Raw genomic sequence first — 14,007 nt, forward strand, 5'->3', positions numbered from 1 at the left:
GACAGTTGGGTTTAAGGGTCAAGGTCAGAGTCTGGTTTATCAGTAAGAGATCAGGGCTAGGGTCAAATTTAAAGGACTGTCAGTTTTATGGACAAAGTCATGATAAGACTTTGGCGGAGGATCATGGTCAGTGTTAGAATTAGGTTGTCACCATCGTAATAAGGGTCAGACAGCATGAGAGTATTTCCAGAGTGAAGTTCTGAGTGAAAGTCAGGGTTACATGAGGAATGTAGTCAGTTAGACATGATCCAGGGAGGGTCCAGGGGAGACTGTCAGGTAAGGGTGAGGTCAAGGGAAGATCAAGCTGTGGGCAGAAATCGGGACAGCGTGTCTGTTAGAGTGAGGGTAAAGCTTAGGGTAGAATCAGGGTAGTAAGTCAAGGTCAGGGCTGGAATTAGAGTGTGTGAGGTTGAGGTTCAGGGTTAAGTGTAACAGGGTCACGGTCAGTGTCACAGTGAAGTTGGCCACCAATCCCTGCCCCACTGCCCAGCACCACATGCAGCTTTTACAAACACCACCTCCTGAAACGCTCTCCCACCGTGCTGTGGGTCTACCTCCCTCACCTGCCTAGAATCCTCAGCCCTGCCTGACCCTCCCTGTCCACCTCCATGGGGACTTAAGTGTCATGAAGGCAGGGGTCTCGGAACAGTGTTTCGTACATGGACGGACTCCAAGACCTTAGAACGTGGGGAACAGGGCAGGTGCTTCACTGAAGCTTGTTTAATAAGCGATGAGTGTCCATAAAGGTATTTCTGGAGGGAAAAGTGCATCTGGCTATAAACTGTCCACAGCAGTTCTCTCTGTGGAAGAATTACAAAAAACAAGATGGTTCATTTGACGCATGTCCATGCTGTTTAAAATTTCTTAAAATTAATGTTGATTATTTTATAATCACTAAAAATGGATTTTTCCACTTTGAGAGAAAAAGAGCTCCAGGTAAAGTTCCTGGTAAAGTGACAAGACACTCACTGCACCATAGCTATTACCCAAGCCTCAAACAACTGGCAGCCTTTGGGAAGCCCGGGAGCACCCTCAAAGGAACCCTGCCCTGGCGCTCTTCTCTAAGGAGGGAAGATAAACGAAGAGGCAAGACAACACGGAAGGTCCATTTATTCAACAGCAGCTTCGGAAAGGAATCCTCGAGACAGTGAGGGGATGTACTTTCCCATCTTTGCTTCACTCCTCTCCCACACGCCTCTGTCCTTCGCAGGCTGGAGCCTGATGCAGACAAGGTGACTGTCTTAGATGTACTTATACACCACCTTGGAGGGCACAGTCTGGAGGTGCAGACGGACGGGACATTTGTAAAAGTGGGACAGCAGAGTCTCACTGTAGCCGACCAGGAAGTAGAACTTGTGTGCAGGCAGCTGCCTCAGGACCAGGGCACAGATCTCCAGCTGGTTAGCCCGGCGCTTCAGGACCAGCTGGTCGGCCAGGCACCCTGGGAAGGTGCCCAGCATGAACTTCCGGAGGAAAACGTCCTCCACCGTTCGCTCGGCAGCGTGGTCCTCCCCATCCAGGTTACCTGAAAGAAGGGACGTCGAAGACTCAGCAGAAACTCCAGGAGCCTGTTACTCAATTCCACCCCAACCCTGGCTTCTCTCTTCTTCTACAAGTGGAATAAAAGGAATACCACTGTAAAGTTCAAAATACACAGCACTTGAGTGGCTCAGTTGGTTGAGTGACTTCCTTCGGCTCAGGTCGTGATCCCGGGGTCCTGGGAACGAGTCCCGCATCGGGCTCTGCTCAGCAGGAGCCTGCTTCTCCCTCTCTCTCTACTGCTCCTCCCCCTGCTTGTGCTCTCCCTCTAGCTGTCAAATAAACAAAAAAATCTTTAAATAAATAAATAAAGTTCAAATACATTATTTCACTGCATTCACAAACACATCCTGTGAAGTCGGTATTATCATAGTTACCCTGATTTTAGGGAAGGGAAGACTGAGGCCTTAGCAGGGCATAAAATTCATATGACCCTTTCCTGTCTAGCCCCTTCCCACTCTTTCTGGGCCATTTATAGAAGCACTGACCACCCCTTGGCCCAGAGAGATGAGGCCGCCAGCTACTTCTGAGACTGGGAACATGAGCTCTGTCACCAGCCAGGGCCATGGCCTCAGCCAGCGGATTCTCAGTGCAGACCCTGAAACCCGCCTCCACCTGCTGCAGTATGCCTCAGGAGTCTCCACACCCAGCCCCGGACCCTAGAACCAGAACCTGGAAAGGGTGGGGGACAGGAATCCATTATTTTGAGTTCTCTAGACAGACGGATCTCAAAACGCCCAAGCTGAGAAGCCTCCTACTGGACGAAAGACAGCCAATTCCCATTAGTTCCTGGTAGTTATGTTCTATGAAGTCAGCATGAGCAAAGAGGAACACTGAACCCTCGCTCCTAGGGGACTCAAGGGGTTAGGTTTCTGCTCGCCCTGGACTAAGACAGTTTGGTCAACACATCAGTATATAACCTTGTTTCCTGCGTGTTTCTGCGTAAAGACCCCTGTTTAATACACATCAGGGCTTAACCATGAACTCTCGGCCCACGGCATTAGACCCCGCGGGGAAGGAAGCTTATAAATATGTGTATCTTCTCCCCAACGGAGGTCACACCTTTCCTGTGCGTCCCACGTCAGCAGGAGGCTCCATTAAGGCAGCGAAGTCATGACAAGAGCACAAACTGCAGACGAGGGGCACTAATGCGCCTCGGAGAGACACCTACTCACAGCCGGGGCAGAAACGAGAAGCAGTGCCCTAGGGGGGAGGCACGTGTGGGCTGCGGCTCCGCCCTGGTCCCGTGCTGATGTGGGAATATGAAATCTGAGAATGAAAACCTCTGAACGAGCAAGAGTTGAACCGGGCCTCTCGCCAGTGTTTGCCGGATGTCTGTGCGACGCCACGACCGAGAACTTCATCCGCGGGGCTACCAGCACCGCGACCCCTCACCTGTGTGCAGCGACAGCCAGCCCTTGCGGTGGGCTATGTAGTGCGGCGCGTGCGCCTCCTCGTAAGTCACCGGCTTGTCCCCCTTGCCCACTCTGACTCGGGCCGCCCGGTTCTAGGAGGACAGAGGGGCCGTGATGCTACGCGCCCACCGACCCAAGCTGCGGTGCGCCCTCCGACCTCTGCGCCCCCGGCCCTCGGTTTCCCGCCCTCAGGCCCCTCCGCTGCCGGGCCCTCGGGTCCCGCGCCCCTCCGTCCCTGGGTTCCCCGACCCCCGGCCCCCCAATCCCAGGGCCCCGGCCGCCCGACCCAGGACCTCCGGACCCTCCGCCCCCAGACCCCCGGCCGCCCGACCCAGGCCCCCCGGACCCTCCGCCCCCAGGACCCCCAGCCCCGGCCGCCCGACCCCAGGCCCCCCGCCCCCGGGTCCCGTCGCGCTTACCTTGGCGCAAACAGCAGACGTGTGCAGGGCGCGCGAGGAGCACGGCAGCTCTCGGCTCCAGGACAGCACCTGCGGGAGGAGGGGACGTGAGAAGGACACTGAGGCCCCCACCGCAGACCGCAGGCCCCCGGCGGCGTCGCCCGCTCACTCACCCGGGGCCCGAGGACCCGGCAGGACACGACCGCCGCCATCTTGGGCCCGGCGCCGCGCGCCGGAAGTAAGTACCGCGGCGCCGCGAGGGGAAACGAGGCGGGGCGGCCTCGGGGCAAAGGTCAACCCCCAGGATACCCCGGCGGCCGATTAGACGAAATCAGAACCGGCACAGGTGCGCTGGGCGCTTACGGGGGTGGGGCCGAGGAGGGGTGGGGCCTCCAGGCCGGGGCAGAGCCTCTGTCGGGAGGAGGCCTCTCAACCCCGCGAGGCATCGGCGGGCGGAGTGTCAGTCGGGGCGGGTCCGCAGTGGGCGGGGGTCTCGAGTGGGTGGGCGGGGGTCTCCGGTGGGTGGGCGGGGCTTGCCTGCTGGGGCGGGTCCGTGGGCTCAGTGGGTAGAGGTGGTGCAGTGCATGTCCAGGCGGTGCAGGCAGCGGGTCCTTCCCGCCCCCCCGCAGCGCAGCTGGGCCCCCAGCTGTGCACGTCTCCACCTGCCACGGTTGGGGGTGTGTGGTGGTTCACGTCCGGGATGCAGGTGGTGCAGAGATGAGGTCTCGCTGTCTGGGAGCTCGCAGCGACGGAGACAGGGGATCAGCGTGGATTCCGTGCGCCCGCTGAGCTCCACCCCGGACCCGGACCCTCGGTGCTCAGCTGCGAGCGGACCGCGTTCCCACCTTCTAGAAAGCGGGCTGCTGAGTTCTGCCTCAAAATAAGTCTTTAAGAAGGAAAGAAAACAAACGAACCCGGTTTTTTTGTTTTTAATTTTATTTGTTTATTTGACAGAGATCACAAGTAGGCAGAGAAGCAGGCAGAGAGAGACGCGGGGGGGAGGCGGGGGGCGGGGAAGCAGGCTCCCTGCTGAGCAGAGAAGCCGATGCGGGGCTGGATCCCAGGACCCTGAGATCGTGACCTGAGCCAAGGCAGAGGCTTAACCCACTGAAACCCCCAGGCGCCCCAGAACCTGGCTTTTATCCACAAAGAAGAAATTCGTTTGGTTAAAATTTCATCCAGTTCTTTGAGGATGCCTTAGGCAGAGAAATAGTTCATTTCCCATGGGACCATACCCTAGTGTCTGGTCATTAGGGAAGGAAATTTTTAAGTAAGAGAAAGGGCTGGATGATAGGGAAATTCATACTCAAACCAAGCTTGTCGTGGTCATCGGTATCCAGTAATTATTGTCGGAGGGAAAAGTACCAGCCCTGGGTATCTTACTTCACAGCTCGTCACAGAAACAGAAAAAGCATGGACTCTGGAGTCGGCCCCAGGTGTCACAGTCTTTGGACAACTGAGCCTCAGCTCCATAATCGATAAGATGGGTTTATTAGCTCTGCTAGCTCTAGGGCTGTTCAGATGAATAGCTCTCATCGCTGTGTTCAGCTGAATGATACGGAATTGCCAAGGCTGGGCTGGTTTTGACCTACATCATCTACCCTAACACTGCTTGCAAAGTCTGTGCTGCCGGTGGTAGGGAGGACTGGATTGTCATCTATGTGGAGGGGAAGTGGGGGGGGGGTGCTGGTGAGTTGCCCAAGGTCCCAGGGAGCGGGAGGCGGGTGCAGAGAGGGACCAAGACACGGATCCTGACTGCAGGCCACTGTATTTTCCATGGTCAAGATTCCTCTGACCACTGGAAGCTAGGTCCTCAGAAAATCCTTAATAAAGGGACAGCATCCTTCATGCCGTAGGACATATTCCTAATACTAAGAATGTTTTACTTCCAAATGTTTACGGTCTCCAACTGTTCTGCATATCAGATAAGGGGGCTGAAGGAGTGTGAGATCACAATAGTTTCCAAATGTAAGAACTCTCAACTTTTCCCAAAGGACCCTTTAAAACTGATAGTATTTTCTCTTTTTAAAGGTTCCCTAAAGTTTGATAATTTCATAATTTGCTAAGTTTTCTAAGATAAGTGGTGAGGAATATGGGAGCTGGTATATGAATTACAGCTTCCGGCCAAGTGACTGGACCTTCCCAGGCTTCAGTTTTTCTAATCTTTAAAATGGGAACAATGACAATTGTTGTGAAAATTACATTGTAAAATGCAGAGCAGAGGGAGCAGCTAATAAATGTGTCTTTAAAAAGAATAAAGCCAGGAGCGCCCGGCTGCCCAGTCAGACTCTTGATCTCAGGATGGTGAGCTTGAGTCCCAAGTTGGGTTTAGAGTTTAAAAAAACAAAACAAAACAAACCTGCCTGTCATGCCTGACATGCACCTCCTCTTGGAGAGATATAAGAACTCACAGGACCCCTCAAGAGAGGAAGGAAGAACCTCTCATTCCAGCAAAGGTGACTGAACTTCTGTTGGAGCCCCAGGAGGCATGGCCTCGTGAGCAGATCCACCCTAAACGCGTTGGTAAATGCCACCAGCAGATTTGGGTTTGTCTTCATTCCTGTCTCTCTCCCTTAGGTCTGAGGTGTCTCCAGGGAAATCCAGACAGCCCTAGGTCTTTCGAGTGGCTAACAGCCTGCTAACCTAACTCTCTTTCTGCCCTGCCTTGTTGCAAAAGGGGTTCCAGCTGGTGCCTTTGTGGTGAGGGGTGGGGGGGTGGAGGTTGCATGTAAGTGTGTTTGCGGTGATTAAAATAAAGGAAAAATCGTTTCTTAAACATTAGTATGGATTGTTAGGTTGTTTTAAATCACAGTGGAAACAGTTTAATGGGATGTTTCATTTTTCTGTCATTTCCATTTGTTCATGGTTTTGTTTGCTTGGCCAGAGAGGGAGACAGAGAAAGCAAGAACAGGGGAGCAGCAGAGGCAGAGGGAGAAGCAGGCTCCCTGCTGAGCAAGGAACCGGGATGAAGGGCTCCATCCCAGGATCCTGAGATCAGGACCTGAGCCCAGGGCAGACGCTTCACCGACTGAGCCCCCAGGCAGCCCTGTTAGTGTATGATGCGCTTTGCTTCTCCCCTCAACTCTGTAAAGGAGGCAGTTTTGCAGAACAAAAAATGGAGGCTCAGCAAGTCACCTGGAGTCACAGAACTAGCCAGTGGTAGCAAGCCTCCTTGTTCCAAAGCATGTTCCTTGTCCGGGGACCCCCTGTGTCTCAGGGTGAGCATTTAGAACCTTGTGGGACGGGGGAATAGCCTGGGTTTCTGGAGGTGGATGCAAAAAGCTCAGGACTGGCTCTGGGGGACTTTCTGGAAACGGAGCGACCACAGGTTGGAACAAGAGACCCACATGAAGGGCCCACGGGGTTCCCACGCCAGAACGGTAAGAAGATGAGGACACACACCTGTTTCTTCACTGACGTGAGCCTCTTTGCTCTCCATGATAACCAGGAAGAGCTGGAGTTGCCTTCATGCTTGCACGATGCTGGCTTCTGCTCATTTAGAGTCAGACGGCCCCCACCACAAGGACAGGACTGATGGGTTTACATGGGCAACTCCCAGAACCTGACTTGTAGCGATCCTTCTCGGGGAGAGGGCTGTTGGCTGCTCCTCACGCCTCTTTTCTACCACTGGTCCTATAAGACTGCGGCAGCTCCACCTCCAAGAGGCCTGGCCTTAGTCCAGTACTGCTGCTCTTGAGCCACAAGGCAGAGGAGGGGCCCGTGGGCACGTCTGGGCTCATCTGGACTTCTCGGAGACAGTCCAGTAGGTTCCAGCACGGCTCCAGGGCGCACCGGTCTCAGATGAAGGAGTGCTGGCCAGGCTGCGGGTGCGACCCTGCGTGAGACGGACACTGTGGGCCCAGCCGAATTTGCGGAAAGCAGTCCAGCCTGGACTGTGCTGTATTTCCTTGGAACTCACCAGAATCTAGCCTCAGGGAGGGATCCCTTAGCCAGAGAGGGCTGCCTTCCTGTTGGAGGCAGGATTAGCCAAGACAACCTTATTCTCCTAACTCAGAACTGCTGACGTTTTGCATTTCGTGGACCTCTGCTAAATCTGATGCTTCGTACTCCTGGTGATTCATTCTCTCCTGATGACCACAGCCATTCACCAAAAAATCCCAGAGGCTCTCAGCTCTATTCAGGGAACTAAGCCAAACCACCAAGAAGTCCAGTTAGAACTGAGTCTTGAATTATCCCTCATTTTTGCACAGGCAGCCAGAGGGATGCCATTCCCGCATTCCCCCGCCCCTGCTCTCCTTCTGCTGAGGCACAGAAAGAAGGGGGAGTTTCAGCAGGTCCAAGCCCGGGTCAGCTCCACTATCGGTGGCCTGGGCCTCTTCCCTCAGTGCCCCCGAGAAGCATCATCAACCCCTGAGGTCTTCAGGCCCAAGGCAGGGCCCTCAGGCCGTAGGGAGGGGACCAGGCAGGGCAAACTCATGCCAAGCGTTTGGAACCTCAGGGTCTGCCCCAGGCAAGACCTGGGTTTCTGGAAATTGGAATCACAGAGCAACGCTGACTTCAGGGTCTGAAGGAGCCCTCCTGGGACTGACTATCACCTAAAACAGGGTGAGGGGAACTCCACGAGGGACGCTCTCCAAGGCACCAGGGCAGCCTCTCTGGTGCCTGCACCTGAGCGGCGGTGGTCTGCTCCCACTCGGTCAGACGGCAAGTCCCCCACTGCCACCGGGGTCCTGCCAGAGCACCCTCGTGGTCAGATTCTGTTACACCCAGTCTTTAGATGGGTCTGTTTCCAAAAGTTTAAACACTTTCGGCAAATGCTGGATGCAACTTCGCATACAGTGATTTTCCTGATGGTGAGGCAGTTAGTCCCATCCGGGTCCTGCGTCCTTTTGAAAGTGTCAGACTTCTTCCACAGAGGGAGGGAAGAGGCCACACATAATTCTCTGGAGTTCGGTGATTGACCCTCGTCTCCAGGTGACGGACAGAGCCACTAGGGATGACTTGCCTGGTTCAGGTTCAAGAAGAGCTTGCATCAGTTTGCAAGCAAATTGACATTCAACGAGCGTAAGGGAGCTTTCCCCGAACCTTGGACCCGTGAGAGTCCCAGGCGATGCTCCCACGGTGCTGGAGAAGCAACTGGGTAGCCCCGGCTCTGCGGGAAGGGGGTAAGGCAGGAGAGGCTTTGGTATTTCCAGGTGAACCAACATCTTAAAATCTGTGTGATTTAATGATCCCAAAGAGAGGAGTTTCTGGTGCCCAAGGGTTAGAGATTCTTTCTGTGTCTCAGAAGGAAGGTTTTCCCAGCTTCATCAGTGGGAGGTCAGGTTTTCTGAGCCCCGTACTGCATTCAGCATGCATCTTGTCCGTCCTGAGCCAGGCTCCCAGGACTCAGGAACAACACTCTGAACATCAGGGAAGCAGCAGCTGTGGCGACCCAGGGATCCAGGAAAGCGGCCCAGGGGCTCATGGCTCAAGAAAGGGCTCCCATCCAGAGGGCTGCCTCGCCGAGTCTGGCAAAGAGGGGACAGGACTATGGAGAGGGTCCTGGTCACCACGGAGGGCCGGTTTCCCCAAAGCCACAACATACAGATGGAAGGAGCCCCCAGGTTTCCAGACCTCGCAGAGTTGGGGTTGGGCTCCAGGGACCGCGGGGTGCCCCCCAGGCTCTGTGAGGCCAGCACCGGCCAGGATTCAGTCACAGCATCCAGGGAGGAGCTCGTATGTGGCCAGAGGCCATGGACGCCATCAGGAAGATAGCCTGGCCCTGAAGGGCACGCCATGGGCCAGCTGGGTTTGACCCGGCAGTTGTAGGGGTCTGGGGGTGAGCCACGGGCCAGACAAAGGCAAGGCTGATGGCCACAGCCTGCCCATCAGCCCCCCGGCCCCCCGAGGCATATGGGTGGGGGCTTCACTGCTCTAGGCCTCCCTTCTCGTCTGCACGGTGGGATGGCCAAGGCCATGCTCGGCATTACTGTGAAGATGCGGAGTCCTGCTCCCGGGAACACCTGCAGGGCGGTGCTCTGCTTGAAGTGGGGTGGGGGTGGGGCATTTGTGAGACCTTAGCCCAGGCGTCTGCCATTCCCAACCTTCCGTCCTGCACCCCTCCTCGGACACTGTGATCCTCTTGGAGGAAACAGGAAAATCAACAGAGAGAGGAACCTGCCCGTCACCATCATTTACACATTCATTCATTCCATTCTTTTAACAAACATTTATTAAGTGCCTACAGTGTGCCAGGCCCCTTGCCAGGCCCCAGGGGACAGAGTGGAGTCACACACAGCCCTCCCCTCAAGGAGCTCACAGCCTGGGGGGTGCAGACTCAGGAGCTGGGCAGGAGGGAGCGCTGGGCTGAGTGTGGTAGAGGTGTAAACAGACCGCTGCAGGGGGACGGTGTAAACAGATGGCCATGGGGGACAGGGCAGTCGAACTGGCAGGACAGAGTTGCCAAAGGCCTGCCCCCGCTTCCTCAGGACAGCGTCTAGGCTGCGCTCCAGGGGCACAGAGAGGAGGCCTGGACACAGAGCACTGCTGCGTCGTCCCCCCCCTCCCCCCGGCCAAGGGCCACTCTGCTCCTGAGAGCACCTCCGACCCGGGCTGTGAGGTCACCTCTTTCCTCAACACTGTGTAGGAAACTCCAGGCCCCCAGCTTCTGCTTCTCTCCCTTCTCGCACAGGTGGGCCGCCAGCCCCGCTCAGGCTTCGGGCACGGCCCCATGAGGACCCCGGCCCTGGAACAGGCCTCCCCCCGGACACTCAGAGCCGCCTGACAAGCTCAATGAGCTGCTGGATGTTTTTGTTGGGGTTGGACAGGCCGTTCCGGATGTTCTCCAGAAGGCATCGCTTTAACTCAAAAATGGCCTCACTGTACGCCAGGCTTACTGCGGCCATAGGAGGCACCCCGTGCCACAGGCCTGGGATGTGCCAAATATGCTGCTTTCCGGGGTCACAGAAGGCCAGGCCCGCCAGAGTCCGCATGCCGCCACCCGGTCTCTCCGTGTGCACCGGGGCCCTGCCCGCCTCACCAGGCAGATCCAGGAGCGGCCTCCTCTCTCGCGGCCTGGGCCCAGGGGCACACGCGTCATGAAGGTTCTGGCACACGAACTGACAGTTGGGCACGCGACCCGTCTTCTCCAACCTCAGAAATGCATGCACAATGGCTGGCGGTATGTCCCTAGTCTCGGCTAAGCTGACCACGGTGACGTTGCTCAGCCCCAGGAGCTGCGTGGCCAGGGAGGCCTCCTGCTCGAACCGCTCCCCAGCTGAGGCCAGGGCCCCGCCAATCAGGCCCCCGGAGTCTATCACCAGGATGTGGTCGCAGCCCAGGTCCTGGCTGAAGCTCTCGGCCACCGAGACGAGCTGCATGAAGGCCCCTCGAGGCCCCCGGCCCCGCCCCGTGGCAAAGCGCAGCCCGAACATGGTGTTGAGCAGTGTGGACTTGCCCGTGCCCGGCAGGCCCAGCGCCGACAGGACCACCAGCCGCGGCCTCCGCTCCAGGCGCGCGTGCAGCTCCCGGAGGAGCCCCGAGACCCAGCGCAGCGGGGTGCTCCGCGCGCTCCCATCGATCAGCTCCACCGGCAGCCCCTTCAGCAGCAGCTCTGAGGCCAAGCCCGGGAAGTGGGCGAAGCGCCTCTGCGCGGCCAGCAGCTTCCCCGCCTCCACCAGGCAGCTCTCAGCCTCGTAAAACTGCCCCATCTCCCGCAGGAAGTGCTCCACGCCCAGGGGCTCGCCGGACTCCGCAGCCCCACAGTGCTTCGGTCTCAGCGCGAGGATGGTCTCCGGAGGCTGCCGCGGCCTCGGCGGGGCCACCCGGGCCAGCCCCCACTCCATCCACCTCAGGAAGTACAGCTTCTCGCCTGGGGCTGGGCCGCTGATGCCCGAGATGAACTCCTGCAAGCCCCCGGCGGGCTCATGCCCGAGCTGCTGCGCCCGCAGCTCCAGCAGCCGCTGCCTCAGCTCCTTGTCCGGGGGGTCCCCGGCCCACTGGGCCCGGCACAGCTCCTTCTCCACCTGGGCCGCCTTCCTCCAGGCGTCGCCCTGCAGCCGCAGCTCATCCCTGCGGTAGGCGTCCGCGTCCTTGACCCTCCGGGTGATGCGTTCCGCCCGGCCGCGCGCCCGCTGGCACTCCTCACAGTCCTCATCCACGCGCAAGCCAAGCTTGCGCGCCGCGTGCGCCATCTCCTCCACGGACAGCCTCCGGCAGGGGGCCCGCGCCACGTGAGCCACGATGGCGCGCACCCTGCGCACGAAGCCAGCGCCATCAGTGCTGCTGACCTTCACCAGCACGTGTGAGTGGTCCATCCTGAGCACCGGGATGAGCCTGTTGAGGAACCGCAGGTTGGCGTTGCGCTTCCCGCGGTACGGGCTCAGGATGAAGTAGTACTTTGTGGCCGACCCCTTCATGGAGTACAGCAGCTTGTACTCCTTCTTGCTGATGTTGTCCGTCAAGATGAACACGGCAGAGGACACTTCCGTCAACAGCTTGAACTGCAGCCAGTGAGACCCGATGTCGCCCCGCAGGTTCAGGAAGGCCACGGGCTCCGGGAAAATGTCCAGGTCCTCCCGGCCGCTGGGAAGAAACCAGGAGACCTCCACCAGCCCGTCTGCGATCTCTCGAGGGTTGGTGCCCACGTTCAGATCACGGTGCCAGAAGCAGTCCCGTGGCCTGTGGCCTGGGCCTAGCACAGCGTTGAGGAGCTGGGACTTAGAGTTGCTGCTGACCTCCATGCGCACGAAGGCGACAGCAGGTGCCCGCGACAGGACCGCGCTGTCTTCGCGAAGGCTGCCCACCCCCCGTGGGGGCTGCACCCACCATGTCCGCACGACACCCCTCAGGGCCCACAGCAGAAACGTGTGGTAGTGGTTCTCCGAGTCAGGCAGGACAAGGGGGAGGGCAAACTGACAGAGGGACATCTTGTGCACGATTTCTTGTTGCAGGAAACTGTCCGAGGACAGCAGAAGGGCACAGAGAAGGTCCAAGGGGTTCACAGGCGTGTCGGGCGTTGGCAGCTCAGAGAAGGAGTAGATGTCCGCGGCGAGGTCGTCGGCCGCGTCCCAGTAGATGATCTCCTCCTCCATCTGGCTCTCCTTCTCTGCGGGCCTGGCATCCGGGGGCGCGTCCAGCACCATGGTGGTGCTCCGGGCTTCGGAGCTGAGAGCCTGCAGCTTCCTGAGGAAATTCCAGGGCAAGTCCCTGGGGGCCTGAGGGGCCCGGTTCTTCATGCTGTCGCTGCTGATCTGCAGGAAGTCCTGGAGGCTGAGCTTGTGGGCCTGGTAGGTGTCCAGGCCCAGAAGCGACAGCATCTCCCGCAGCCTGCTCCTCTCCACTGTGGGAAGAACAGAAGATGTCAGCGCTCACCCTGTGCGTCGCGCCCTGGCTGGAGGTGGGGAAGGAGACAGCATCCATCAGAAAGCAGGGTGTGGGTGCCCTGGGCCTGCCTGAGGCCAACAGAGGCAAAAGCAGCCAGACCCGGGAAACCTTAGAAAAGAGAGAGCAGAGGACACCTAGGGGCTGTGTTTAAGGATTGGGAGATGCTGTGAAAAGGTCTACATGCCTGGGTTCTCTTGGAGCCTGTGAGACCAGCTCCACCAGGCTCATTGTAACCGTGTGCAGTGTGCAACTGTTCACCCTCATGTGGGATGCCCGGCCCTCCCGTGACCCCGTGGCCTGTCCCCACATCCTAGGTCCGGCAGCGGGTTTCCCCTCGCTGTCACCAGGAATGTCCCACAGGGTACACGGTCCCTGAGTCACTTGGATTTTCTAGATAATCTTCTCTTCTTTTTTACAAATAAGTTGGGAGGATTTTTAAAGGGAACAGTAAGTTATTAAATCCAGTCACAGAAATCATAGCTACACAACCCTTTAACAAATCAGAAGCCCATCGTGTGGTTTTCAGTGTTGCTGTGGCAATGGTTGTGGCAGCCATGATCAGAGGCCTTCCAGCATCGTCCACACAGTACGAGTTCCTACGGGCACTAGGTTTTGCCCAGGATCCCCGTTCTGGCCATGGTCACACTGCACAGTTAGTACACTCTCCCTGTCGCCTACACGAGCGGTTTAAAATTCAAATCCCACGGAGGTTCAGGATCGTCTCCATTATGAAGCTGCGTGCACACTCCCATAAACCAGGGAGGAGTCACGGGACGCCCTCCCCCCCACAGCAGGACCCGGCCCTGGGGCACAGGTGCATGAGCAGTGTGGCACAGCCCCCGAGCAGGAGCCAGCGCTGGGCACAGGAGTCTCCTCCCCAACGGCCCTGCGGGCAGCGCGTGCCACCCGGCGCAGGGCTGCGGAACCTGCCGCAGAGATGGGAGCGGCGCAGGGACACCGGGGGCAGAAGGAAACCCTTCCCGCCACTGCTAGAGTTCTGGGTGTGGCCAGGATGACGGGCGTGGCCTGAATGATGGGTTCCTCCACCTACACAGGGACAGCTGGTTTCGTCCTTTCAGCAGCGGCAGTGACACACGAGGGGAAGAGCCAGACCAAGGAACCTGTCGTGTGCTCCCACCCGGTGAGTGACCCGCGGGGAAGAGGCCAGGGCTGCCGAAACCCGCCCGCTCTGGGAATGCGTCAAAAATCAGGGTCCTGCATGTGCCCCTGCAAAGACGCTAGTCTCCATCTCCTCTCTGGGGGGTCGGGGTGGCGCATGGGGCCAGGGACGAGAGGGGCTCTCACAGGGCTGGTCCTCCTGTGACAGG

The 14,007-nt window shown here is 58.0% G+C and overlaps 2 protein-coding genes across 9 annotated transcripts in view; both read right to left on the minus strand.

Annotated features, from left to right (window-relative positions):
• Positions 1 to 1,092: 1,092 nt before the first annotated feature.
• MRPS24 (mitochondrial ribosomal protein S24) lies at positions 1,093 to 3,652 on the minus strand. Its single transcript, XM_032305641.1, has 4 exons — positions 3,526 to 3,652; positions 3,374 to 3,442; positions 2,935 to 3,046; positions 1,093 to 1,525 (listed from the first exon to the last, which is right to left on the minus strand). The coding sequence occupies exons 1-4, from the start codon at positions 3,562 to 3,564 to the stop codon at positions 1,242 to 1,244; spliced, it is 504 nt and encodes a 167-aa protein (XP_032161532.1). The 5' UTR covers positions 3,565 to 3,652; the 3' UTR covers positions 1,093 to 1,241.
• A 5,852-nt stretch (positions 3,653 to 9,504) lies between these two features.
• LOC116569413 (up-regulator of cell proliferation-like) overlaps positions 9,505 to 14,007 on the minus strand; it is a 56,774-nt gene continuing 52,271 nt past the window's right edge. For all 8 annotated transcript variants that reach the window (XM_032305629.1, XM_032305627.1, XM_032305634.1 and 5 more), the window contains one exon: positions 9,505 to 12,635. In XM_032305629.1, coding sequence (XP_032161520.1) covers positions 10,066 to 12,635 — 2,570 coding nt within the window. In that variant the 3' untranslated portion in view covers positions 9,505 to 10,065. The remainder of the gene's footprint in view (positions 12,636 to 14,007) is intronic.

Source organism: Mustela erminea, chromosome 11 (assembly GCF_009829155.1).
Source record: "Mustela erminea isolate mMusErm1 chromosome 11, mMusErm1.Pri, whole genome shotgun sequence".
Taxonomy (NCBI): Eukaryota; Metazoa; Chordata; class Mammalia; order Carnivora; family Mustelidae; genus Mustela; species Mustela erminea.